This window comes from Natrix helvetica (assembly GCF_964273705.1).
Source record: "Natrix helvetica genome assembly, chromosome: W".
Taxonomy (NCBI): Eukaryota; Metazoa; Chordata; class Lepidosauria; order Squamata; family Natricidae; genus Natrix; species Natrix helvetica.
The window spans coordinates 31,168,059-31,194,715 of record NC_138555.1 but is presented as its reverse complement, the minus strand read 5'-3'; the positions used below and the strand labels follow the sequence as shown (position 1 = coordinate 31,194,715).

At 44.9% G+C, this 26,657-nt stretch overlaps 1 protein-coding gene across 11 annotated transcripts in view; it reads right to left on the bottom strand.

Moving 5' to 3' along the window:
- The window catches only part of LOC309400672 (uncharacterized protein), a gene marked incomplete at its 3' end in the record, with an annotated part of 60,887 nt that overhangs the window by 17,164 nt on the left and 17,066 nt on the right, over window positions 1–26,657 (bottom strand). For 5 of the 11 annotated variants that reach the window (XM_081969259.1, XM_081969255.1, XM_081969260.1 and 2 more), the window contains 5 exons: window positions 26,293–26,526; window positions 17,013–17,138; window positions 16,801–16,917; window positions 4,784–4,938; window positions 59–1,137 (listed from right to left, as the gene is read on the bottom strand). In XM_081969259.1, coding sequence (XP_081825385.1) covers window positions 1,016–1,137; window positions 4,784–4,938; window positions 16,801–16,917; window positions 17,013–17,138; window positions 26,293–26,526 — 754 coding nt within the window. Of the gene's footprint in view, window positions 1–58; window positions 1,138–4,783; window positions 4,939–6,663; window positions 6,828–16,796; window positions 16,918–17,012; window positions 17,139–26,292; window positions 26,527–26,657 lie in introns of those variants that run through there. The other 6 variants (XR_014176690.1, XM_081969261.1, XM_081969263.1 and 3 more) reach the window with 6 other exon arrangements.

Sequence of the window (26,657 nt, the reverse complement as noted above, 5' to 3'; positions counted from 1 at the left end):
CCAAAAGCACTAAATAGAGGAAGAAGCAACAGTAACGTTGAAAAGCCTATGTATTTAATTGAAGATCTCCTTTGACCAGGCTTAGAGAAAATTCTGAATGACTCAGCAACAGACTTTGCATTTCATAAGTTTATTTGACAGAAAAAATCTCCTTGCTGTACATATAAAAAAAAATTAAATGCTTCTAAGAAATATGAAGAAACTTCTGTTCTCAGCCTCCCTGATTTAGGGTTTCTCAGCGTCTTCTCAGCAAAATTTCAGTCACCTTCCCCCTAAAATGCCTGAATGCCCCTGTTCCAGTTCCAAACTTAATCCCTCATGACCGGGCTCAGCTGATCAATATGAAAGAGTCTCATTTGAGGGAGGAATAAAAAGGAAAAAGAGCACTGCATATTAAATTCATTTTGTTGGGGGGGGGGGGGGCAGGCAGGAATAGTTTAACTCTCAATTTTGGCCCAAAGAATCGACTCCACTGTTGCAGGCTACTGAAAGAAGCTGCCTGCTTTTCTGAAGAAAAGCTTGATAGAAACAGTGGGGAACAAAGGAAGGAGCTACTAAATACCAGTCTTCCATCGAATTCTGGGTTGGTAACATGCGCTCCAACTTTTTATTACAACCCTCCACCATTTCCATGGGGGCCTGAGAAACACTAAATCAAACAGATTAGATCACATATCCCTCTACTTCCCACCCACCCATTTGTGTTGTTTTTTAAAAAAAACTTTATGTCTAAATCAACAAAAAGGAGACAGCTCTCTCAAAACACAGAAATAAAGATTTTAGCTGCAAAACACAGGAAAAAAATGCTCACAGGAGGAAAAAAAATCAAAATGAACATCACCAACTGTTGGAAGAAGAGGAAGAGGAGCATAGAGGGTGTGGATCCTGGCGGGTGTTGAGCAGAAATGTCCAGGGACAAGGGGAATGTAACTGCCGACAAATGACAGGCAATAAAGACAGGGACAGTAAAGGAAAACACTAATGAGAATAAAAAGGTGATGGCAAATGAAGAGACCTACACCCATACAAACACACTGGTTTCAAGTGGGTGACTCCCACCTGGAACAGCACTGGAGGTGGCGCAGTCTGTGGTTGTGAGGACAATAACTTTCCGCTCTCCAAAAGGCTTACGGGGACCTTGGGGATAAAAGGGAGGAGAAAAAAAAATTAAGCAATGCAAAACAAGATGGCAATCTAAGCTCTTAGCCTAGAGGTGATTGGTATAACCACATAGAAATATTTTAAAGTACATTGTATTAAAGGAAACATCACCACTGAAATACTACTGTGTTATGTCCGCGCAGGCGCGAGCAGAGGCTTTTCCTCTGCTGTGCAAGTGCGGGACGTAAGTTATTGGTTAACAGCTGACAGCTTCCCATAAAAGGGGCTGTCAGCCGGAAGCTGCATGTTGGTTTATAGTATGTTCTTATCTTGAATAAACAGTACTGCAGGAATCTGACTCCTCGTCTGTTCCCCACGCTCAACATTGCATTGGCGATGAAGGTGGGATTCCTGGGCTCAAAGGCAACCCTGAGAACTGCTAATTGAGAGGTCGCAGAGATTAAGGGGCACGCATGAGTGGCGACTGTGTTGTTTTGGAAAGAGAATGGCTAACCCACCACAGTTTGCACCATTTGATCCTGAAACACAGACATGGGATTTGTACTTAAATCCTTTTTGACTGTATATTGGAAGGTAACGACTATACAAATATCACAATCACAAACAAGCGCTTTTTTTGAGCATTTGTAGAAAAGAGTTTAAGACGGCGAGGGCCCTCATTGCGCCCCAACCTTTTCAGACGGTTCCTTGGGACATATTATTGGGTAAATTGCGGTAACATTATGCTCCCCAACCATCTTGCATTGCTAGAAGACATGCTTTTTACCATAGGGACAAGGCGGAGGGTGAGTCTATCAGCTGTTATATGGAGCCCCTCTGGAAGGCAGCTATCTACTGCGAATTTAGCAACCTAGATGAAGCACTCACAGATTGGTCTGTGAGGTTTGGGATGGTCGGTTACAGAGACGATTACTGGCAAAACCGACGTTAACGCCACAGACAGCAGTAGAGAAGGCACAAGCTGCCGAATCATCAAATAGATCGACGGAAGAGATACATAAGTCAGGCAGCCCCCAGGCGGCTAAAAGGGGGGCAACTCTCCAACGGGGAGAGACAAAATTGCAGGGGGACACTGAAGATGAGGAAGATAATCACACTGGGGCGGCCAACAAGGATCGCAGATTGACCAAGGATTGGAAGCTGTCCTCGTGCATAGGTTGTGGCAGAAACCACCCAAGAGCTACATGTCGCCATAAAAATACTATTTGCAGACGGTGTGGGAAGAAGGCTCATCTAGCGCAAGTTTGCTGTGCTGCATTGCCTGCCGCCCCAACAGGACAGACTCCAATTCGTAACATTGGGGGGAAGCAGGGCCAGAGGACAAGTGTTTTACTATTACAATACAATAGCAGAGTTGGAAGGGACCTTGGAGGTCTTCTAGTCCAACCCCCTGCCTAGGCAGGAAACCTTATACCGTTTCAGACAAATGGCTATCCAACATCTTCTTAAAGACTTCCAGTGTTGGGGCATTCACAACTTCTGGAGGCAAGCTGTTCCACTGATTAATTGTTCTGTCAGGAAATGTCTCCTCAGTTCTAAGTTGCTTCTCTCCTTGAATAGTTTCCACCCATTGCTTCTTGTTCTACCCTCAGGTGCTTTGGAAAATAGTTCTGACTCCCTCTTCTTTGTGGCAACCCCTGAGATATTGGAACACTGCTATCATGTCTCCCCTAGTCCTTCTTTTCATTAAACTAGACATACCCAGTTCCTGCAACCGTTCTTCATGTTTTAGTCTCCAGTCCCCTAATCATCTTTGTTGCTCTTCTCTGCACTCTTTCTAGAGTCTCCACATCTTTTCTACATCGTGGCGACCAAAACTGAATGCAGTATTCCAAGTGTGGCCTTACCAAGGCATTCTAAAGTGGTATTAACACTTCACGTGATCTTCATTCTATCCCTCTGTTCATGTAGCCTAGAACTGTGTTGGCTTTTTTGGCAGCTGCTGCACACTGCTGGCTCATTTTTAAATGGTTGTCCACCAATAGTTACTACTATTGAGCAAGGTACCACCTATACTGTACCTGTGCATTTCGTTTTTCTTGCCTAAATGAAGAACCTTACTCTTTTCACCATTGAATTTCATTTTATTAGATAGTGCCCAATGTTCAAGTTTGTCAAGATCCTTCTATATCTTAAGCCTATCTTCTGGAGTGTTGGCTATTCCTGCCAGCTTGGTGTCATCTGCAAATTTGATGAGTTCCCCATTTATTCCCTCATCCAAATCACTGATGAAGATGTTGAAGAGTACTGGGCCTAAAACAGAGCCTTGGGGTACTCCACTGCATACTTCCCTCCATGTAGATGCAGTTCCATTGAAGACTACACGTTGAGTGTGGTTGGTCAGCCAGTTACGAATCCATCTGGTGGTGATGCTGTCCAACCCACATTTTTCTACTTTATCTAGTAGTAGGTTGTGGTCTACTTTATCAAATACCTTGCTGAAGTACAAGTAAATTATATTGACGGCATTCCTCTGGTCAACTAATTTTGTCACTTTGTCAAAGAATGCAATAAGATTAGTCTAGCATGATCTGTTTTTGATAAACCCATGTTGGCTTTTGGCTATTACTGTATTATTAATACAGATACCTGTCGTTTAGACAGGATGAGCAATCAAACTAGGATTCTGGGAAGTAGTAAAATTTACATTACCATCTGTATTGTGGGATCACCCTGAGAGATGGAAGTTGATACAGGGTTGGCAACAATAATTGTATCCTGGCAGACCCTACAGATATTGGTGCCACACGGAGCCGAGCGGAAGTTTACGCGAAGCCATATCCGTTTGAGAGATTATCAGGAAAATAACATCCCTATCAAGGGAAGTGGAACATTCTACATAGAATATAAAGAAATAAATTGGTTGTCGTAGAAGGCTCACTGGGACTGGATTGATTTGTGGCTTTGGGTTTAGGTATTACTGGGGTTCACAAAATCCTGGGGGAGACCATTAGAGTTGAGTAAAGAGTTCACCAAAGTGTTCAACGGGAGGTTGGGAGAATATAGGTGTACCCCGATATCCTTCAGTTTCGATCCTTAAGTGGCACCAATAAGAATGAAACTGAGGAAGGTGCTGTTTGCATTAAAGCTCAAGGTTGATGAACAACTGGATAAATTGATTCAATAAGGCATACTGGAACCGGTGGACCACACGAAGTGGGAAACCCCTATTGTGACGCCAGTGAAACCAGACAGGTCGGTCCGGATTTGTGGGGATTATAAATGTACTCTGAATAGGGCTCTTCAACAAAACGCATACCCATTACTAGTGGTGCAGCACTTGTTACATTCGCTCTGTGTGTGTGTGTGTGTGTAAGATCTTCCCAAAGTTAGATCTTGCCCAAACTTATCAACAGCTTCCCGTGGACAACACCACTGCTGAAGCCCAACCATTATAACGCATTGGGGGGCATTCCGTTTTCATCACCTACAGTTTGGGGTAAGCATGGCCCCAGGTTTGTTCCAAAGCCTGATGGAACGTTTGTTACAAGGCATCTCTGGAGTTGTCCCCTATTTTGATGATGTGCTCATATCCGCTGCCAGTAAACCTGAACTATTTGAACGACTACGACTAGTGTTACAAAGATTCCAAGAGGCTGGGCTAAAGGTAAAGGAAGAAAAGTGTAAAGTAGCAATAAATCAAGTCGAGTTTCTGGGATACCTGGTCGATGCGTCCGGATTGCACCCCACCAAAGAGAAAGTTCAAGCAATACATGCTGCTCCAACACCAAAGAATAAGATGGAACTCCAGGCCATTTTCCAATTTCTATAGTGTTTTTGTGACAGAAGGCATCTGTCGCTGAACCACTACACCGGCTGTTAGGGAAAAAGACTCCGTGAGTTTGGGGGTGCAGAGAAGCGGCCGCATTTGTGGGGCCGAAGAAGTTAATTTCCTAGTCCAATATAATAAACGCCTGCCGTTAGTCCTGCCATGTGATGCATCCCCATTTGGAGTCGGGGGAGTTTTAAGTCATCGCCTTCCAGACAATTGTGAGGCTCCAATAGCATTCTTTTCTAGGACGCTATCATCAGCCGAGAGGAACTACAGCCAACTTGATAAAGAGGAGTTGGCTGCGGTTGCTGGTATTAAGCAATTCCAAGAATATGTTTATGGAAGGAAATTCGATTTAGTAACAGATCATAAGCAGCTGCTGGGACTAATTGCGGGGGACCGGCAAACACTGCAGGTCCTGTCCCTAAGGATGACATGCTGGACGGAGTTTTTAGCAGCATATAACTATCGACTTATACATCGACCTGGCATGGAACTGGGCCATGCTGACGGTCTAAGCCGTTGTCTACTACCAAATCTAGTGGAGGATCCGGCTCCAGCAGCATCGGTATTGCTGAGAGACTATGCCGTCCGAACTTGTTACAGCCGCGGAAGTGGCAACCCAGTCAAGAAAAGATCAAATGATCATACAAGTATTAAACTGGGTGTGGAGGGGATGGCCTAAAGGGACAGGAAGTGTAGAGTTTAAGCCATTCCGTGCAAGGCAATACAAATGTTCTGTGCAAAAGGGTTGCCTGTTGTGGGGGAACAGGGTAGTGATACACTCAAGGCTAAGAAAATCACTGCTACAGACTCCACATGAAGGCCACCCCAGGATCGTAAGGATGAAGGTGTTGGCTCGTAGCTATCTGTGGTGGCCAAATATAGAGATATCGTAGAGTGGGTAGCGTTGTGCCAAGCATGCCAGGAATTGAGACCGGCACCTCCTTCAGCACCACCACGGGACTGGGAAACACCAAAAGGCCTCTGGTCTAGAATTCACATCCATTTTACGAGGCCGATAAATGGAATGTCTTATCTAATTGTCGACACAAATTCCAAATGGCTGGAGATGGCCATGATGAGGTCAACTACAATGGACGTCGTTACCAGGGTACTAAACAAAATGTTTGCAACACATGGGTTGCCGGATGTGTTGGTATCGGACAATGGGCCACAATTTACAGCAACTGCATTCAAGGTATTCCTAGAAAATCAAGTAATACGTCACTCCCTTGTCGCGCCATTTCACCCCGCAAGTAATGGGCAGGGGGAAAGAATTGTGTGAACGACAAAAGAGGTGTTGACTTGAATGGGCCCCAGGGACCATTAGGAGTATTTTTTCAACCAACACGTCACTCCTTGTGTAGCCACCGGCAGGAGCCCAGCCAAATTACTTATGGGTCGCCGCTTGAGAACAAATTTAGACAGAATACATCCAGATTATTTGAGAGAAACCCTTTCAGACTGGGAAAATATGATGAAAACATTTGAGCAAGGTGACCAAGTATATGCCTGGAATTATACCGGTCAACCCCTATGGGTGCCTGCACATATCACAGAAGTCATGGGTCCCCATTCATATCGGGTGGAGCTCGAGGATGGATGACTGTGGCATTGATATATTGACCAGCTTCAGAGCCATGCGATGGGGACAGCTGCTAGGGAGCTGGAAAACGCGAACCGGGGTGGGGATCCAGAAGAGCGAGAGGGGCGACAATGCAGTGAAATGGTATCGGAAGGGCAGAGTCCAGTGCAGAATGAAACACCTGTTATTGAGTGTCCACTGCCACGAAGTCCGTCTCGCTCTTCATCTCTGGCTGAGGGATATGTCCAGCTGGAGGCCCCGGAGAGTATTAGTAATCCATCTGATGTAGTCGGAGAAGCGTTGAGGATGCACTCGACGGGTGGGGGCCTGATAGAAATACAGGAGCTGCAAGTCGACACGAAGCCATCTTAGACCAATGTATCTGGACGATTTATGTTTGTGTAGTACGAAGTTAATGGAACATTGTGCGGTTGGGAAGGGGTGTTATGTTCGCGCAGGCACGAGCAGAGGCTTTTCCTCTGCCATGGAAGTGTGGGGTGTATTTTAAAGTTATTGGTTAATGGCTGACAGCTTCCCATAAAAGGGGCTGTCAGCCGGAAGCTGCATGTTGGTTTATAGTATGTTCTTATCTTGAATAAACAGTACTGCTGGAATCTGGCTCTTTGTCTGTTCCCCATGCTCAACATTGAAAAGTACAAAGATAATGACTGAGGAGAAAAAAGGAAATTCAAAGGGGAAAAGTGTCTATATTGAAATGTATAACACCACTGGAACAATTTTAAGAGCCCAATGTATTTCCAATGTACTAAGGATGAAAACAGATTAATAAAATGATTCCCATATACTTAAAATTCACACATAGAGAACATAGAGAAGCCATTTTTGTTTAGAAATAAGTTATAGCAAATTTCCCTAACAGTATTTAAAAGGGAAGTCTATTGCTTTACTCCTCCAAGTTGAGGAAAGATAACCAATATTACTAAAGTGGCAACAAATATCAGAAACTACCACCTTCACGCATTACTGTCACTAATTGTTGGGGTTTGGATACCTTCTTTGCAAACGGCCTTAGAATCAACTACCCTTGGGAAATAACAGCAGGAACACAAGTAGTCCTTGATTTACAAGCACAATTGAGCCCAAAACCTGTTACTAAGTGAGAAATTTGTTAAGTGAATTTGCCCCATTTTACGACTTTTCTTGCCAAATTTGTTAAGTGAATCAATGCAGTTGTTAAGTTAGTCACATGGTTGTTAACTTTGCTTATCAGAAGGTTGCAAAAGGGGATCACATAACCATGGGACATTGCAACTGTCATGAATATGAACTAGTTGTCAAGCATCCAAATGTAAATCACAGGGCCATGGGGATGCTGTAACGGTGATAAGTGTGAAAAATGATTATAAAAGTAACTTTTTTTTAGTGCCGTTGTAACTTCAAACGATCGCTAAATGAATTTTAAGTCAAGGACTACCTGTATTTGTTCTTTTCTGTAAAGAGAAAGAAAGCATCATTGAGGTTCTCTGAATAATCCATTTTCATCATACCAGTCTCTGTTCTAGGAACCATAAAATATTACGTATAAATTAAGAAGCATTTTTGCTTCTCATTTCCTTTTCTCTGTGTATTTTTAGATTACAACTTCAAGGGCAGAAAAAGAATGTTGGTCTTACCTGAACGTGTCTTTTCGGTGGATGAGAGGGAGGGGTCACCTGAGGGTTTTATCACAGCCTGATTGGTCCATAGACTGAGAGAAAATTCTTAAATGCTCCTTCCTTCCCATTGGCTCCCAGTTTCCACGAAGGCAAGGTACTGCATCTGTACAAAGGAAGCACAAGAAGACCCGGGAACCTCCCGGCCCTCCCCAGGTCCTACTCTAACTGTCTAGGGTGGGAAAAGTGACCCCTCCCTCTCATCCACCGAAAAGACACGTTCAGGTAAGACCAACGTTCTTTTTCCGGTGAACTCGAGGGAGGGGTCACCTGAGGGACATACCCAAGCTAAGTCCCAGGGAGGGAAACTAAGGCCCCGGGCGAGGGTCAGCCACCACCCTCTGCAGGACCCTACGACCAAAGGACGCCTCCGCAGAGGCAAAGGAGTCCAAACGGTAGTGACGGATGAAAGGGGTCGGGGAAGCCCACGTGGCTGCCCGACAAATGTCCTCGAATGGGGCCCTGGTGGCCCATTCTGCCGTGGTAGCCGCGCTTCGAGTCGAATGGGCCGTGATGCCTGCCGGGGGAACCTGGCCTGAAGCCTCGTAGGCCGACACTATGGCCTGACGTAGCCACCGAGGACACCCTAGCTCCGTGATGGCGAACCTGTGGCACGCAGAGCCATTTCTCCTGGCACGCGGAGCCATCTCCAGTTCCTCTTCCGGGTTCAGGCGCAGCAGCCAGCTGGTCTTGACACGCATTGGCGTGCCAGAAAGCAGAAGTGGAGCCGCCCGGTGCGCATGCGCGCGCTAGGAAAATGATCTTTTTGTTTCCAGGGTGCACCTGCGTGTCGGCCATTTGGTGATCTGGTTCCTGGCACGCATGCACACCAAAAACCAGCAACAGGAAGAGCAAAATGCCCAAAGACACAGAGAGGGGTTCCTGGCTATCGCTTCTTAGTAGAGTTGTGGTCGGGGCTTCCCTCCCTCCCCCGTGTGAGTGGGCTTCTTGCATAGAAGCAACCGGGCAGCCACTGACTGGAAGCAGCAGCACAACAGTCACCGTTACCAGGGGCGAAGGGGTGGCGGTGGCGAGAACGGGCGACCGCCGCCCCTTTGTCTCTTCCCCAACAGCGGCTGTTGCACTTTCGCTTCCAGCCGGGATGCTGGCGGAGGAGCTGCTGGCGGGGAGGCGAGCTACCTGCATAAAGATGCCGCCGAGGGTCTGGCAGAATATATCCCGGCTGGAAGCGGCAGCGCTCCAGACCGTGGATCCTCATCAGAGCTGCAGGCTGGAGCTCTGAAGAAGTCTGCTCAGGCAGGGGGGAGGGGAGGGGAGGGAGGGACGCCTGAGACCGCCCGTCCTTGCAATCGCTACTCCTTTGCTGTTGCGCTGCTTCTTCCAGCCGGGATATATTCTGCCAGACCCTCGGTGGTGTCTTTATGCGGGTAGCTCTCCTCTCTGCCAGCATCCCGGCTGGAAGCAGAAGCGCAACAGCCGCTGTTGGGGAGAGGATGAAGGGGCGGTGTTCGCCCGTTCTCTCCACCGCCACCCCTTCCCCCCTGGTAACAGCAGCTGTTGCGCTGCTGCTTCCAGCCGGGACGCTGGATGAGCTGCTGGCAGGGAGGCGAGCTACCCACATAAAGATGCCGCCAAGGGTCTGGCAGAATATATCCCGGCTGGAAGTAGCAGCGCTCCGGACTGCAGATCTTTATTAGAGCCGCGGGCTAGAGCCGTGCAAGCAGCCTGCTCGTGTGGGGAGGGCTTGTCCATGCTTGCCACCGCTGCCCCCTCATCCCCAGTGGCTGTCACAGTGCTGCTTCTGGCTGGGATGCTGGAGCAGCCAGAAGAAGGAGAAGCTGCCGTGGGGGAGGTGGGCGGGGCAGACACCAATTGCAAATGCTTCTCCCCCAGTGCAGTCCGAGAGACAGCAAAGAGCCTCGGGAGGGTGGGGGAGGCTGTTTTCACCCTCCTCAAGCTCCTTGAAAGCTTCTCGAGCCTGGGGAGGGTGAAAAACGGGTCTATCGCTTGCCAAAAGGGAGGGGTCACACGCATGTGCAGGGCGTGTTTCCGTGCATGCGCAACGGGGGGTCATGCGCATAGCATTATGGTTATGGCACACCTGCGTACGACCCCCCCTGCGCTCCCCCCGCTTTTGGCACGGGAGCCCAAAAAGGTTCGCCATTGCTGCCCTAGCTCCTAGTGACCCCGGTTGAAAGGAAACAAAGGCCTCTGACCTTCGCACCCCCTCCGTTCGTCTAAGGTAGATGCGCAGCGCGCATCGGACATCCAATCAGTGCCAGAGTCGCTCCCTTTCGTGGGAAGGGGCCGGGCAAAAATTTGGGAGAATGATTTCCTGAGCCCTGTGAAACGGGGTGTTCACCTTGGGCAGAAAGGTGGGATCAAGCCGAAGGACCACCCTATCTAGATGAAATATGCAAAGATCATCCCTGGAGGACAGGGCACCCAGTTCCGAGATACGTCTGGCTGACGTGATGGCCACTAGGAATGCCATCTTTAAGGTCAGCAGTCACAGATGAACCGTCCGGATGGGTTCAAACGGGGGACCCGTGAGGGCTCTGAGTACCAGGGGGAGGTCCCAGGTGGGAAACCTGTGAACCGGAGGGGGCCTGAGGTTCGCTGCCCCCTTGAGGAACCGCTTGATCAGATGGGAGTGGGAGAAGGAATGGGAGCCCTCCCCCCCCGGACAGTGGCTAAAGCGGCTACCTGCCTGTGCAGGGTGTTTAGAGCCAAGTCGCTATCCAACCCCTTTTGAAGTAAGTCTAGGATGTTAGCCACCGAGGCCTTGGTCGGATCAAGACCTAGCGGGACACACCACCTGACAAAGGCCGACCAGGTGGAATTATAGATCCTGGTGGTGGATGGACGCCTGGCGGCCTCCAAGATCTCTATGACCTTGGTGGACAGGTGGGCTCCTCTCATGAGTTGCTGTTCAAGTGCCAGGCGGTCAGGTGGAGCCACTGGGGCTCTGGGTGGATCAGGACCCCCCTGGCATAAGACGATCTCCTCCTGAGGGATCCTCCATGGATGGGAAACTGAAAGTTGCACCAGGTCCGCAAACCATGGTCTCCTGGGCCAATAGGGGGCCAGTAAGATGACATGGGCCCTCTCTGACACTACCTTCCTGATGGTCCCTGGGATAAGGGGAATGGGAGGGAAGGCATAAAGGAGGCCCCAAGGCCATCTGCTCCTGAGGGCGTCCGTTCTCTCCGCCAACCGGTTCTGGAATCGGGAGAAGAACCTCGGGAGCTGAACATTGAGTGGGGTGGCAAACAAGTCCACCTGCGGGGTGTCGAAACTCAGGCATATCTTCTGGAACAACTGTGGATGGAGCTGCCATTCGCCGTTGTCGAGGGTCGCTCGGCTCAGCCAGTCCACCTGATGGTTGGACTCCCCTGATATGTGCTCTGACACCAAAGATGACAAGTGCTTCTCTGCCCACGCGCCCAATTTCAGCGCCTCCAGCCAGAGGGCCCGGGAGTGCGTGCCCCCCTGACGGTTTATGTGGGCCTTCGTGGCAACATTGTCTGTCAGAAGCAGCACATGACATCCCTTCACCAAGACCTTGAAGTGTTGAAGGGCAAGGCGAGCCGCCTTCAGTTCCAGCCAATTGATGTTGTGGCGGAGATCTGAGGCAGTCCAACGACCCTGTGTCATCCTGGCATCTATCAGAGCCCCCCAGCCGAACAGACTGGCATCTGTCGTCACTGTCACTCTGTCTGGTTCCCAGAATTCGCTGTCCTGACGCAGGGCCGGGGAAAGCCACCACTGGAGGGACACTTGGATCGCTGCTGGAAGCTGAAGAGTCTGCAGGGAGTTGCTCATCCTCCTCTTCCGGTATGGAATCAAGGCCCACTGGAGTGGACGTAGGTGAAGACGGGCCCACGGGACTATTCCAATGCAGGAGACCATCTTGCCAAGTAGCTGAGAGAAGGTTAGGATGGAAACTGACCGACTTTTGCGGACCTTGACTACAAGTTGACAAAGACTGGCAAGCCGGTCTGGGGAGAGCTGGACTACCCCTGTCACTGAATCTATGACTGTCCCTAGACGTAAGATGCGTGTGGACGGGTTGAGATGACTTTTGGGGAAGTTGACGGAAAACCCCAGGGACTGAAGGCACTGGATGGTGAGTTGGAGGTCGGAGGTGGCTTGGGGAAGGGAACCTGCCTGAACTAATACGTCGTCCAGGTAGCATTGGAGTCTCACCGGCATCGAGCGCAAGTGAGCAGCCAATGCCGCCAGAACCTTTGTGAAGGTGCGAGGAGCTGAGGCCAGGCCGAATGGAAGAGCCCGGTACTGAAAGTGTAGGTCCCCGTGAGAGAACCTTAGGTATTTGTGATGGGATGGCAGGATGGGGATGTGAAGGTAGGCCTCGGTCAGGTCTATCGAGGCCAGATAATCCCCCCGCCGGATGCCCTGGAGGATAGACCTGAGGGAAGACATTTTGAAGCGCCTGTAAAGGAGGTATTGGTTCAGGCGCTTGCCTATGGGAAGACTCGGGTTCGACTCACTTCCCCCTGCGGAAGGGGCACCCCCCCCCCCGAAAGGGCCGTCTGGATTGACCTTGGAACCTGTTACGGTCCTGATAGTATGGGCGAGAGAATTGCCTGTCCGACCTGAAAGGGGAGTATCTCTGTTGATGATCCTGCTCAGGGGCCCTATAAGAGGGTCTGCGGTATGGGGTGGGCCTGGAATATGTCTTTTTAACATTGGAAGGAAGGACCTTCTTCTTATCTTCGTTCTCAATTAAGATGGGGTCCAGGGCCTCCCCCAAAAGATTGGGGCCCGCATAGGGGGCTGCCGCCAGACTCCACTTAGCCTTAATGTCCATCTGCCAGTTGCGGAGCCACAACAGGCGACTATAGAAGGGGAAGAGGCCCTGGAAAGATGGTGTCTGAGAAGTCTGCTGGAATGGGGAACCCTGTCCCTTTGCGTAATGCCACGTGTGATGGCTGCCGAAATGACCCTCTTAATGCTTTCAGGCAAAAGCCCCAAATCCTCAAGATCTGTCTGGAGAGGGCCAGGGTCCTGTGGGGCTAGCCTGGGTGCAGGCTGAAAGGACCTAGAGGAACCCTCTAAAGGATCTGCCTCCCCCCCACCAAGAGATGTAAGGGAGGCTGGGGGGGACGGGGAGAAGGAGACACAGCTTGCCCGAAGCCCCTGGTGGATCTAGCCGGGGATACTGAAGGAGAAGAGGGACTGAACCCCCTGGGTGAAGATCCTGACTGAACAGAGGGAGGCCTGACTGGGGACCTGGATCTAGATCTGGGCCTGGAGGCCTGTGCCTGCCTCTCTGCCGTGGCAATGGTCTTCTCCAAAGCTTTCTGGCTCCTTAATTCGTCTTTTGTAGCTGCCCTGGAGGGGCGCTGATCAGACAGGGGTTTGGACGCTTCAGACCTGGTTCTAGGCCTGTCCATTTGGGACTCTCCAACCTCCATAGGCACCTCCTCATGGGCCTGAGAAGGATCAGCTTGAGCTGCCATCGCCTCACTCACGTGCCAGGTGCAGAGACACCTTCTGTTGTCAGTATCCGAGGAAGCCTCCTGCCGCTCTGCCCTGCTGCGTGAGCCCTCTTGCCGCTGAGTGAGACTGTGAGGCCCACGCGGCTGCTAATGGCCTGCACACGTGGCGCTCTTCAAAATGGCCACCGGAGCTCTAAAATGGCCACCAGAACTTTCTCTTGATAAATAAGCGGCCGCGGCTTGTGTTTTAAATTGCTGCGGCTCGCGTTCCTTCTGCTGGAGCCCTTACTGCTGGAAACGAGGCTCTAAGCACCTCCGTGGTCCGCAATAAGCCGGGACAGTCAGCGCGAGGCAACGAAGGCAGCGGCGTGCAAATGGAGCTCTTCGTGCGCTTCTCCAGCGCCAGGCAGGGCTTACAAGCTCCTTGAGGCTGCGCTTCGGAGAATGACACCCCCGCAGCCCAGGGACCAGTTCAGGACTCCTGGCCTGCGGAGGGGGAGGGAAATGCCCCACGGGGCCCTCCAAAACCGCCCGAGACAGAGGGGACTGTCCCTGGGGTCGCAGCCTATAATTTAGAATATCCAATTACAATCCAATAAAAATAATTTAAATCGATTAAAGTTCCTACCAAAATCAAACACAGTGCTTGCACCAAAAGACTGAGGAAACTGAGAGCCAATGGGAAGGAAGGAGCATTTAAGAATTTTCTCTCAGTCTATGGACCAATCAGGCTGTGATAAAACCCTCAGGTGACCCCTCCCTCGAGTCCACCGGAAAATGAGTAGAGTTTATTATGGGAGTTTTTTACGCCAAAGAATACAACATAGTTTAAATAAAGAAGTAGTGAGGTCATGTCTTACAGAATTTAAGAAGTCAGCTCTGATAAGTTTCAAAAGAACAAAGGAATAAATGCTTCATGTATAGCTCTCTGGATCTCACACTTCAAATCAGAGGGGAATGAAGCAGAGCATTTTCTGAAAATGGGGTATGTTCATGCTAAGGATTTTACTTTGAGATTAACAGGCCCCAGCTGCTTTCAGTTCACAAGTGAGCTTGAATTACAGAGAGCAGGTGGATAAGAGTCCAGTGACGTCCAGTGACGTCCAGTGACGTCCAGTGACGTCCAGTGACGTCCAGTGACGTGCAGTCAAGTGAGGCACAGCCTCCCCACTCTCATCATGAAAAAAAAAAGTAAAAGGAAAAAGCTGAGCTAGTTGCTGCCTCACCGTGGATGACTCTGCTCTCCCTCCCCAAGTGTAGTGACTTCCTCCCCAGGCCCCCATTCATTTCTCTCTCACACACACACAGCTGGATAAAACTATATAAAAATCTAGCCCAGCTTCACTGATTACAAGTTTGAAAAGGCAACGTGGCTCCACCTGCAATCAAACTACACTTGGGGAGGGAGAGCACAAGCGAGCACTGAGGAGACCACAGGAGGAGGCAGGAAGCCAGGCAAAGAGCCATGCTGTAGTACACACACTTCCCCCCAGCCTCTTTCTTTTGGAAGGCTTTTGGAAGGCTCCCCTCCGGCTTCTCTGCCTCTCCTCTCACCCCAGCCTGCCAGCAGGAGGTGGTGGGTGGGCTTTATTGTGTTCCAGGCATTTCCCACCCAGACAGCAGGGTGCATTTGCAATGGTGGAGGTGTTTGGGAAAGGCAGCAGGGGAATGGGGGGGGGGGGAGATGGCAGAGGAGCTGCTTTCAAGCCACTGGAAAAGATATCCAATCCAACTTTTGTAAGTGGGGGGGTTTGTTTGAGAGTGAGTGAGAGAGGGAAGGGGTAGGAGAGATAGTCCAATCCAACTTGTGTGTGTGTGTGTGTGTGTGTGTGTTTGAGAGAGGGGGAGGAAGGGAGAGAGGGAGGAAGGAGGGGAAGGAGAAGAAAAAGAAAGAAGGAGCAAAGGAGAAAAACAAATGCTGTCGCTTTAAATTGGAACTGAGCATGCCTGGCTGTGGAATTCTGGGAGTTGAAGTCCACAAGTCTAAAAATATTTGAAACTCAGCACTGTGTCAGTGCCTCACCAGTCATAAACCTCACCGCACGTCACTGTAAGAAGCATAGTGGAAATATCAAAGGACCGGCCTGGAAATATCAAAGGACTGGCCTGCGTGCCTCTGCTGGCCAAAATGGGCCTGGGGGAGGGGGTCGCTCACATGTTGGCCCCGTGGGCAGGAGGCAGAGGCACCACACGGCCTGTTTTGGCTGGCAGAGTGCTGCAGGAGGCAGCACCTTCTTCACCTTCTCTTTAGCAGCATCTACCAACTAGAACTAGGTGCCCTCCAAGATCTGGATGGCTGTTGTTCACACCTGACTCTTTACCCAGGTCTTTGATGAGAGTGAGTGAGCCCCCTCTTATCACTGAGTTTGTCATCTTTTATCTTAATCTTTTACCTGTGATTGATTTAATTGTAATTTTTTTTATTGTTGTGAGACACCCAGGGTCATTGAGAGGTATATCAATTTTGTAAATTATTACTAATATTAAGTCCTCCTCTAGGGCTATGTCAGAGGTAGTAACGAAGATTTTGATAGACTGTTGGACAGACAGTTTTTAGAGACATCTGGAGAAGTTGTCAGTTCATTTATGCTCTGCTCCTATACAAAAGAGTCAAGCCCCATAGCAGCTGGGGGCTTTACATGTCTTTAATCTCTACATTATGGAATTGGGACTATTTGTGCCAGAAAGTAAATCTCCCTTTGTCTGGAATAGCTGTTTTGAATGCAAAGGGGAAAAAATGCATCTTGACCCTGAGTCAAACACCCACCATGGCCATGCCACCCCAGCCATGCCCCACCCCCCAGCCCTCTGAAGTTAAACAAAACCCTGATGTGGCCCTCAATGAAATCGAGTTCGACACCCTTGTTCTATATCATTATCTCAGCTTAGCTTTGTCTTTTTCAGATAGATAGGCCCACTAAACAAATAATGCTCAGTCACACTCATAGAAATAAATATATTGGTACTTTGGCAATTTATTTGAAGTAAGCCATTTATTTATATCTAGATGTAAATGAGAAGAATTCACAGACTTCAAGGTGGAGATTTTAGGATTAGACACTAGCACAATGTCACCATACCTTTAGGAAATGAGTAGGAACACAGTTTCACAAATAACAAAACTATAATAAGTACAGGCAAGTCAGTCGAATCATTACATTTAATAGGACCTTTAGTAATTGTTAGGCATTTCTAAAACTAGAAAGTCATGCTCATTACCTTGAAGTTCTGCGACAAGGAGCTCGGGGACTGAGAGATTTGCGTCGGTATTTTCGTCCTGGAGACCTGCTGATGCTTTGTCTGTTTCTCTGCAAGGACCTATCCCTAGACCTGTCTCTGGATAGAGAATGGGGGTATGAAACTGACTTGGATTCAATGTTAAATGCATTGTGGAAATAATCCCTAAACAACTTCTCAGACAAGTGACCTACCTTCGCCGATCCCTTGGAGTAGAGGGTAGTTGGGCAGGAGGGGAAATCTGATGCCAGTCTACTGGAGAGTAGCTCAGAGAGTGGGAATCTCTCAATGAATCAATTGGTTTTCTAGGGCTGTGTGACCTAGCAATAGAAAGAGCCAATGGTAAAAAAAAAATGGTCAAAAATGGAAAGAGGCACTGAAATGAGGAATGAATTGAAAAGATAGTAATAGCACTTAGACTTATATACCACTTTACAGCCCTCTCTAAGTGGTTTACAGAGTCAGCATATTGCACCCAACAATCGGGGTCCTCATTTTACCCACCTCGGAAGGCTAGAAGGCTGAGTCAACCTTGAGCCTGCTGAGATTTGAACTGCCAAATTGCAGGCAGCTGGCAGAAGTGTCCTGCAGTACTGCACTCTAACCACTGCCCCACCATGATGAAGGCAAAGATGAAGGAATTGGCAGACATAGCAAATTTAACTGCATTAATTAGGGGAAATAATGTAAATAGTTCATGTCCACCTGGAAACATTTTTTGGACTTTCTACTCGAGAGAAAAAAAATAAAAATTTCATTTTAGGTTTTGATGATTAAGCAGATCATGATTATAGAAACAGCTGGTATTTACTGTTTTAGATAAGTAAAAAGATGATACTGTAACTGTATTATGTATCTCACTGCAACAAAAGAAGCTGGAAGTCACTGCTTTTTGTTTCTTCCATTCCTTTTCCTTACCTCCCCTTTTCCACTGTCTTTTATTTGTATTTCATATTTTAAAAAAACTTAAAATATTGTAAATAGGAGAAACACTGCTCTAAAAGAAAGAAGACCATCAGACTTCCTGTGGTGATGTCAGCGTGCTTGGAGTTGAGGAACGGGAGCTCTCCTGACCTCTAACTCTAACTTCTTCGTTTGGGCTCATTTTTGAGTGCTGTGGATCCTGGAGGGACCAACAGATTAAGGGGGAAACTCTGAAGACGCTGGGGTGATAAGGCAAATCCTCCCAGCGGCAGGAGAAACCCACTAAACGTACGAGGAATCATCCTGCCACTTTGTCAGGACCGGAGCAATGGCGACCGCATAAGAAGGAAGCAAAGAGAGAAAGCAGTTGAAATTGAGATATCTGTTACTATTATTGACAACTCAAACAACGCGTAACTGGCAGAAAGGGCGAGCTGGAAAGAAGGAGGCTCTGAGAAGGAGATTTTTCAGACTTTTGCCGAAAAGCTGTGAGAGCAGAATTACTGACCTTGAATTGACAGCGTAAATAACTTGAACTAAATTGGCCAGAGGGAGAACAAAAACCCGGCACGGATAACAGGAGTAGGACATAGTAACTGTTGAGAAGACGTGTAAAGTACAGAAGGATTGTTCAACATTCAGGTTGGTTGTTGACTTGTTGACTTTTTTCTTCTTGCTCTTTTGGAACGATTAGAGGGCATTACCCACACACTTACCCCTATTTTGCTTTGTCGCTGGACTTGTTGCATTAACTGATTGACACTAACAGTGATACTGAACAGAGGGTGACACCTAGTGGATCAAAATTTGAACCCTGCGGTCTGAAGAAACCGGTGACATAAGCTGATATATATGTATAGAGAGAAACTTATTACTTATTACCCTTATAATTGATACAATTGAGAGACATCTATTTGTATAAGATAACTGTGTGATATATAATTCTAAGATATATGATAATTAAGGATCAAAATAGAATGGAATAATACATAAGAATGTGTAGATATTGAAACGTGATATTAAGGAAGGTTAATTATTACTAAATACTGAGATATATAATTATTGATAAGATTGATAACATTGATATTGCTGATAAAGTAGAAGTAAAGTAGAACTTATATGCAATTGTGGACAAGGATAAAGAGGGGGATAAGAATGGCAACTTCAGGAAAGTTAATTAAAAAAACCACACCTAATATGACTTCGGCAACACCCCCCTCCTCAAATCAAAGATCAATTGAGAGCGCATTGGGACTGGAGAAAGGCGGAAAGATGGCAGAAACAACAGGACCAGCACCAACAATGCAAAGTATGCAATTAATGCTTCAAATGATACAAGAGACACTTATGAAAAACCAAGAAGTGACAGCTACAAATCATGAAGAGACAAGGAGGAATCATGAAGAAATGAAAAATGAAATTGGAGAACTGAAAGGAAATATTAAAACCGTGGATGACAAAATTGAAAAGATACAGAATGCCTTAGCAATCAATGAACAGAAAATCCAGAACATCGAAACAAAAATAGAACAAACAGATCAGAAGATGGAAAAAATGGAGCTAGAATATAGACAAGTGAATAAAGAACTAGAGTTATCAATAATTTGACTTGAAAATGAAAGAGCTGCATTCTATTTAAGATTCCAAAACATACCGGAAGAGAAGGAGGAAGACCTGAAAGGAAAAATGAATGAAATCTTCACTGAAATTTTACAGAGAAAAGAACAAGAGTTGAGAGGGGATATTGATGAAGCTTACCGAGTGCATACTAATTACGCCAGAAGACACAGGCTCCCGAGAAAAGTGCATGTAAGATTTGCCAAAAAACCAACCAGAGATGAAGTATACAAAAAAACCAGAGAAGGGACGATTACATATCAGGGAAAAGAGTTGATCACGCTTAAACAGATTCCACGGAGAATTCGTGAACGATGTAGACAATACCAATTTTTAACAAACCAGTTAAATAAAAACAGAATAATGTACAGATGGTTGATACCAGAAGGGGTACTGGTGTCTTGGCAAGGAAAAAGGTATGAGATAGAGAATATAGAAGAAGCGCAGGAATTCTATGAGAAATATTGCACAGGGGAAGAAGAACAAGGAAGTAAAGAGGACCTAGAAAGTGGAAGTCGAGGCCAAGAGGAAGAAACATCAGAAGACAAAGAAAGAAACAGGAAAGAAGAACAGAGGCAAGAAAGAGAGAGAGCAGAAAAGGAGGGCGCGAGAGGGAAAAGTCAGATACAAACTAGAAGCATTCAATACAAAGCAGAAGAAAAGAAGAAAATTATTCATAAATACTTCACAAAACTATACGCACAAGATAGTATGGAGGAAAACAAAATAAAGCATTATTTAAACACAGCAAAGATAACACCAATCTCAAAAGAGCAAAGGGAGGCGATAAACAGGCCAATAACGTTAGCCGAAGTGGAACTAGTCTTGAAAAACCAGAAAAATAATAAAACACCAGGACCAGATGGAAAACCGGTGGAGCTATACAAATATAATTTGGGTCAATATTAAAGGTTGTGGGGGAAATGACATTGCCATAGGTCTATACTACAGGCCACCCAACCAAGCAGAGGAAGTAGATGAACTTTTTGCTAGTCAGCTAACTAAGGTATGTAGGAAGCACACCACAATAGTAATGGGAGATTTTAATTACCCTGACATCAACTGGGAAACAAACTCTGCACCAAGTGGAAGATCCAACAGGTTCCTAACAAACCTAGCAGACAACTTTGTTTTCCAAAAAGTAGAGAAGGGAACAAGGGGATCAGCCATATTGGACTTAATTCTCACTAACAGAGAGGAAATGATAGAAGGTGTTGAAGCCATAGGAACCCTGGGGGCAAGTGACCATGCAATATTGGAATTCAACATTATGCAAACACAAGTAGTAGAACAAAGTCAAACTAGAGTCTTGGACTTTAAGAAAGCTAATTTCAATAAACTTAGAGAGAGCTTGGGAAAAATTCCATGGATGAGAATCCTCAAGGGGAAAACAACTCAAGAACCTTGGGAAATTTTGAAAAATGAGATTACAAAAGCCCAGTCTAGCACAATACCAATGAAGAAGAAAAATAACAGCTCCCAAAAGAAACCAGCATGGCTGCATAAAGAACTATCTGACAAACTGAAAGACAAAAAAGTTAAGTATAAAAAGTGGAAGGAGTTATAGGCAGAATATCAGCAAATAGCCCGAGCCTGTAAAGATGAAGTAAGGAAAGCTAAGGCTCACAATGAAGAAAGGCTTGCCACAAAAGTACAAAATAACAAAAAAAAGCTTCTTCCAACATGTTAAAAACAAGAAAAAAGTTAAGGAAAGAATTGGTCCATTGCTAGGAGAAAGTGGCAAGAAGGTGACAAGCAACAGGGAGAAAGCAGAACTATTTAACTCATGTTTTGCATCTGTCTTTACACAAAGGGATAAAACAGTCCAACCTATCAAAAGCAGCACCACAAAAATCAGATTAGGAACACAAATTGAAATAGGGAAGAAAATGGTAAGTGAGCACCTGTCTACCCTAGACGAGTTCAAATCACCAGGACCGGATGGATTACACCCCAGGGTTCTGAAGGAACTAGCAGACGAGATCTCAGAACCACTGAATTATATCTTTCAGAGATCCTGGAACACCGGGGAACTACCAGAGGACTGGAAAAGAGCTGATGTGGTTCCCATCTTCAAAAAAGGGAAAAAAATAGATCCAGGAAACTACAGACCTATCAGCCTAACCTCAATACCAGGAAAGATTCTGGAAAAAATAATCAAGCAACGAATTTGCGAACACCTAGAAGCAAACAAAGTAATAGCCAAAAGCCAACATGGATTTGTCAAAAACAGATCATGCCAGACTAATCTTATTGCATTCTTTGATAATATGACAAAATTAGTGGACCAGAGGAATACCATCGATATAGTTTACTTGGACTTCAGTAAGGCTTTTGATAAGGTAGACCATAACCTACTACTAGATAAAGTAGAAGAATGTGGGTTAGACAGCATCACCACCAGATGGATTCGTAACTGGCTGACCAACCGCACTCAATGTGTAGTTCTCAATGGAACTGTATCTACATGGAGGGAAGTATGCAGTGGAGTACCCCAAGGCTCTGTTTTAGGCCCAGTACTCTTCAACATCTTCATCAATGATTTGGATGAGGGAATAAATGGGGAACTCATCAAATTTGCAGATGATACCAAGCTGGCAGGAATAGCCAACACTCCAGAAGATAGGCTTAAGATATAGAAGGATCTTGACAAACTTGAACATTGGGCACTATCTAATAAAATGGAATTCAATGGTGAAAAGAGTAAGGTTCTACATTTAGGCAACAAAAATGGAATGCACAGGTACAGTATAGGTGATACCTTGCTCAATAGTAGTAACTGTGAAAGGGATCTTGGAGTCCTAGTGGACAACCATTTAAATATGAGCCAGCAGTGTGCAGCAGCTGCCAAAAAAGCCAACACAGTTCTAGGCTGCATCAACAGAGGGATAGAATCAAGATCACGTGAAGTGTTAATACCACTTTATAATGCCTTGGTAAGGCCACACTTGGAATACTGCATTCAGTTCTGGTCGCCACGATGTAAAAAAGATGTGGAGACTCTAGAAAGAGTGCAGAGAAGAGCAACAAAGATGATTAGGGGACTGGAGACTAAAACATATGAAGAACGGTTGCAGGAACTGGATATGTTTAGCTTAAGAGAAAGAAGGACTAGGGGAGACATGATAGCATTGTTCCAATATCTCAGAGGTTGCCACAAAGAGGGAGTCAAACTATTCTCCAAAGCACTTGAGGGTAGAACAAGAAGCAATGGGTGGAAACTAATCAAGGAGAGAAGCAACTTAGAACTGAGGAGAAATTTCCTGACAGTGAGAACAATTAATCAGTGGAACAGCTTGCCTCCAGAAGTTGTGAATGCCCCAACACTGGAAGTCTTTAAGAAGATGTTGGATAGCTATTTGTCTGAAACGGTATAGGGTTTCCTGCCTAGGCAGGGGGTTGGACAAGAAGACCTCCAAGGTCCCTTCCAACTCTACTATTGTATTGTATTGTATTGTATTGTATAATAAAATAATATTGGAAGAGTTAGGGGTGGAAATATTTAATGAAGTTTTAGGAAAAGCCAAGATACCGGAATCATGGATAGAAGCAATAATATCGCTAATCCCAAAAGAAGAAACCAGCCTACAAGAAATTCAAAACTACAGGCCAATTTCATTACTAAACTCCGATTATAAAATATTTGCAGCAATTATGGCAGGAAGAATCAAACAGGTTTTAAATGAACGAATACATCCAGACCAAAATGGATTTTTACCCCACAGACACATTAGAAATAATACGAGAATCATCCTAGATATAATAGAGTACTATGAGGCGCATCCAGAAAAACAAATGGTACTGGTTTTCCTTGATGCACAAAAAGCATTTGACAACGTAATCTGGAAATTTATAATAACAATATTGGATGAGATGAAATTCGGTGAAAAATTTATAAAAATGATAGGATTTTATAACAATCAGACAGCCAAAGTTCTGATGAATGGAGAACTAACAGAGAAGATCGAAATAAAAAAAGGAGTCAGACAGGGATGCCCCCTCTCTCCTTTGCTGTTTATATTGACTTTGGAAATTTTATTAAATGAAATTTGGAAGGACCAGGGAATAAAAGGTTTAAGACTCAAAAATGAAGAATATAAGGCCCAAGCCTATGCCCATGACCTAGTATTTGTACTAGAGGACCCATTAAAATCCAGTCGGAAATTAATTCAAAAATTAGAAGAATATGGCGAAGTGGCAGGATTAAAGATCAATAAAAACAAAACAAAAATGATAACCAAGAACATGACAAAAAAGCAAGAAGAGGAACTGGAAGTAACAACCAGAATGCAAATAACTAAGAAAGTGAAATACTTGGGGATCTGGGTATCGGCAAAATGTTCCACAATTAAAGATGATAACTATAATAATTAGTGATACAAATAAAGAGTTAGAAAATTTGGAAAAATATTCAACTATCACTCATGGGACGTATAGCGACAATTAAAATGAATATTCTACCAAGAATCTTATTCCTGTTGCAAGCCGCACCTATTAATCCGGGTAAAAAATTCTTTCAAGAATTAAACAAAATAACTGCTAGGTTTATTTGGCAGGGACGAAAAGCGAGGATTAAACTAAAGTCAATGCAAGACAACAAGGAGAGGGGAGGTTTAGCATTACCAAATTGGGATCTATAACATGGGTGAAGGATTGGATAGAGCTAAAGAATAAAAGAATTTTGACTTTGGAAGGCCATGATTTGCAAGCAGGCTGGCACACATTCCTATGGGATGACAAAAATAAAACGCACAAATACTTTCAAAATCATTTAATTAGAAGAGCGTTATTGCAAAAATGGCTCAAAATAAAAAAAACCTACTATGTGAAAATTCCGAATTGGCTATCACCGACAGAAAGGACGGCTCATCCAAATTTTATAGATTGGAACAAAATGCTAAGATATAGAGACTTAATTGATAGACAGGGAAACTTAAAAACAATTGAAGAATTGGCAGAACAGAACATGAAAGTTGACTGGCTAACTTACCTTCAAATCAAAACTAAATACAATAAAGATAACAAATTATATAACATTGAAACAGAACCACACGAATTGGATAAAATCATTCAAAGCCCAGATAGAAAAATGATAGGGAGAATATATAAATTTCTCCTGAAGTATAAAATGGAAGAGGAAATTGTGAAAGAACAAATGATTAAATGGGCGCAGAACTTTGGATATAATATTGAATTAGACAAATGGGAAAAATTTTGGGGAACAAACTTAAAAATGACACTCTCAGTTGCATACAAGGAAAACCAGTACAAAATGTTTTATAGATGGCACCTGGCACCAACAAGGTTAGCTAAAATATCATCAAATACCTCCCCAAAATGTTGGAAATGCGAATCGATACACGGAACGTATTACCATTTATGGTGGACCTGTGAGGAGGCTAAAAAGTTTTGGAAAAAGATCAAAAATTGGCTGGAGGCAATAACGGGAGTTAAAATAGAATGGAAACTGGAAATCTTTTTATTAGGAATAATGTCTGCGCAATACAAAAAAGAAATCCACTATTTAATACTACATATAACAACAGCGGCAAGGATTGCCTATGCCCAGAAATGGAAAAACAAACTAACTCCAAGTGAAGATGAAATAATAAGAAAGGTTATGGACTGTGCTGAAATGGACAAACTAACTAAAGAAATTCAGGGAAAAGAAGAATCAGAATTCTACCAGATATGGGATAAATGGTATAGGTGGATGGAGGAAAGAAACAAGAATCAATGAAGGAATGTAACAAAACTTAAAAATAATAGTTATGGGTAAAATAAGAAAGTTAAGAATGGTGAAACCCAAATAAAACATAATTGAATGGGGAAAAAAATAATAAAAATAAAAATTTTGTTAATTTTTGGTGATTAATAAGTAGAACGTTGTAGATGCTTATAGAATGTTTTTGTTTTTAAAATGTTTATTCGTTAACAGATAACCCATCATGACAATAATAATGAAATAATAACTCTAACTGGTAAAAACAATTTGGATATAAACTATAATATGGGACCTGGGGAAAAGATTTACTAATTTTATTAATATATTTTTTTGTTTAGATTTTGTTATAAAGATGTAATCTCTCCTGGGTACTTATAAATTCTAGTAATAAATTTTTGTCTAGATTTATTATAATATATAAATGATTCTAGACAAAAGCACGTTTAAACAAATATAGTTAAATAAGAATGATGGTATATTGATGGCATAAAGATTTTTGATTTAAAATGTACAATTCAATATGAATGAAATATAAAGAATGATTGTAGTAACGCATTAAATTAATTTGTAACCAATCGACATGCTTTCTGGAAGATGTAATGAAGAATGTTTTTGTGTGTTTTTTTTTAATTAAAACAATAAAATATTAAAAAAAAAGAAGAAGACCATCAAATATAGTAGCCAGAATTTACCATCTGTGTCCATGAGAGAACCTGGCAAAACAAGATACTGTAATGAAATACCATCACTTTATAAGTTGCAACATTCTTAGCATTTATTTTACCTGTAGTATTTTGCAATATTTTTAAAGTACTTTTAGGTATAGCCTACCATGTGTAGTCCTATTGTAACTGATACACCTGTCCCTCTACCCCAAAAAGCTAGTGCCACAAATCTTCCAGAGCTCTTTTAGCATCTGGCAGTCTTTTTGGACTATTTCCCCAAGATCTCATGACATTTGCACTAGGCATGTGATGCCAGAAGCCATTCTAAACATTCAGCAAACAGGACAAGGTAATTCTCTTAGGGAGGGAGGGAGGGAGGGAGGGAGGGAAGGAAGGAAGGAAGGAAGGAAGGAAGGAAGGAAGGAAGGAAGGAAGGAAGGAAGGAAGAAGAGCTGGTTCGCCTCCACACTTCAACAACATTGCCAATAAAAGAACACTGATTCTCAGGTGCAAAGTATACCTCTTCATTAGCCGAATACTTACTTTCTCTTCTCTGGAGATGGTTTCTTCTTTGGGGGACCCTTCATCACTGCCTGGAGTCCTGTTTTAAGCAGTGGCGTTGAGGAGGACGAAGATGAGGAAGATGAGGATGAGGAAGATGAGGAAGAGGAAGAGCTGCTGCTTGAACTGCTTGAGCTTCGAGAATGGCACTTACGTTTGCCCATTTCCAGAGGTTGCTCATCACGATTAGTCTCTTTCAGCACTGGGCTTGGTGGCCTTTACAAGGAAAGTAAAGGGAAGAGGGTATAATTAAAGACTGGGTGGCTGCAACAGAGGAAGGTTAACTGAAGAAACTCAAACTTCTGAATTGACGCACAAGTCCAGCTCATGGTATTTATGAGAAACGT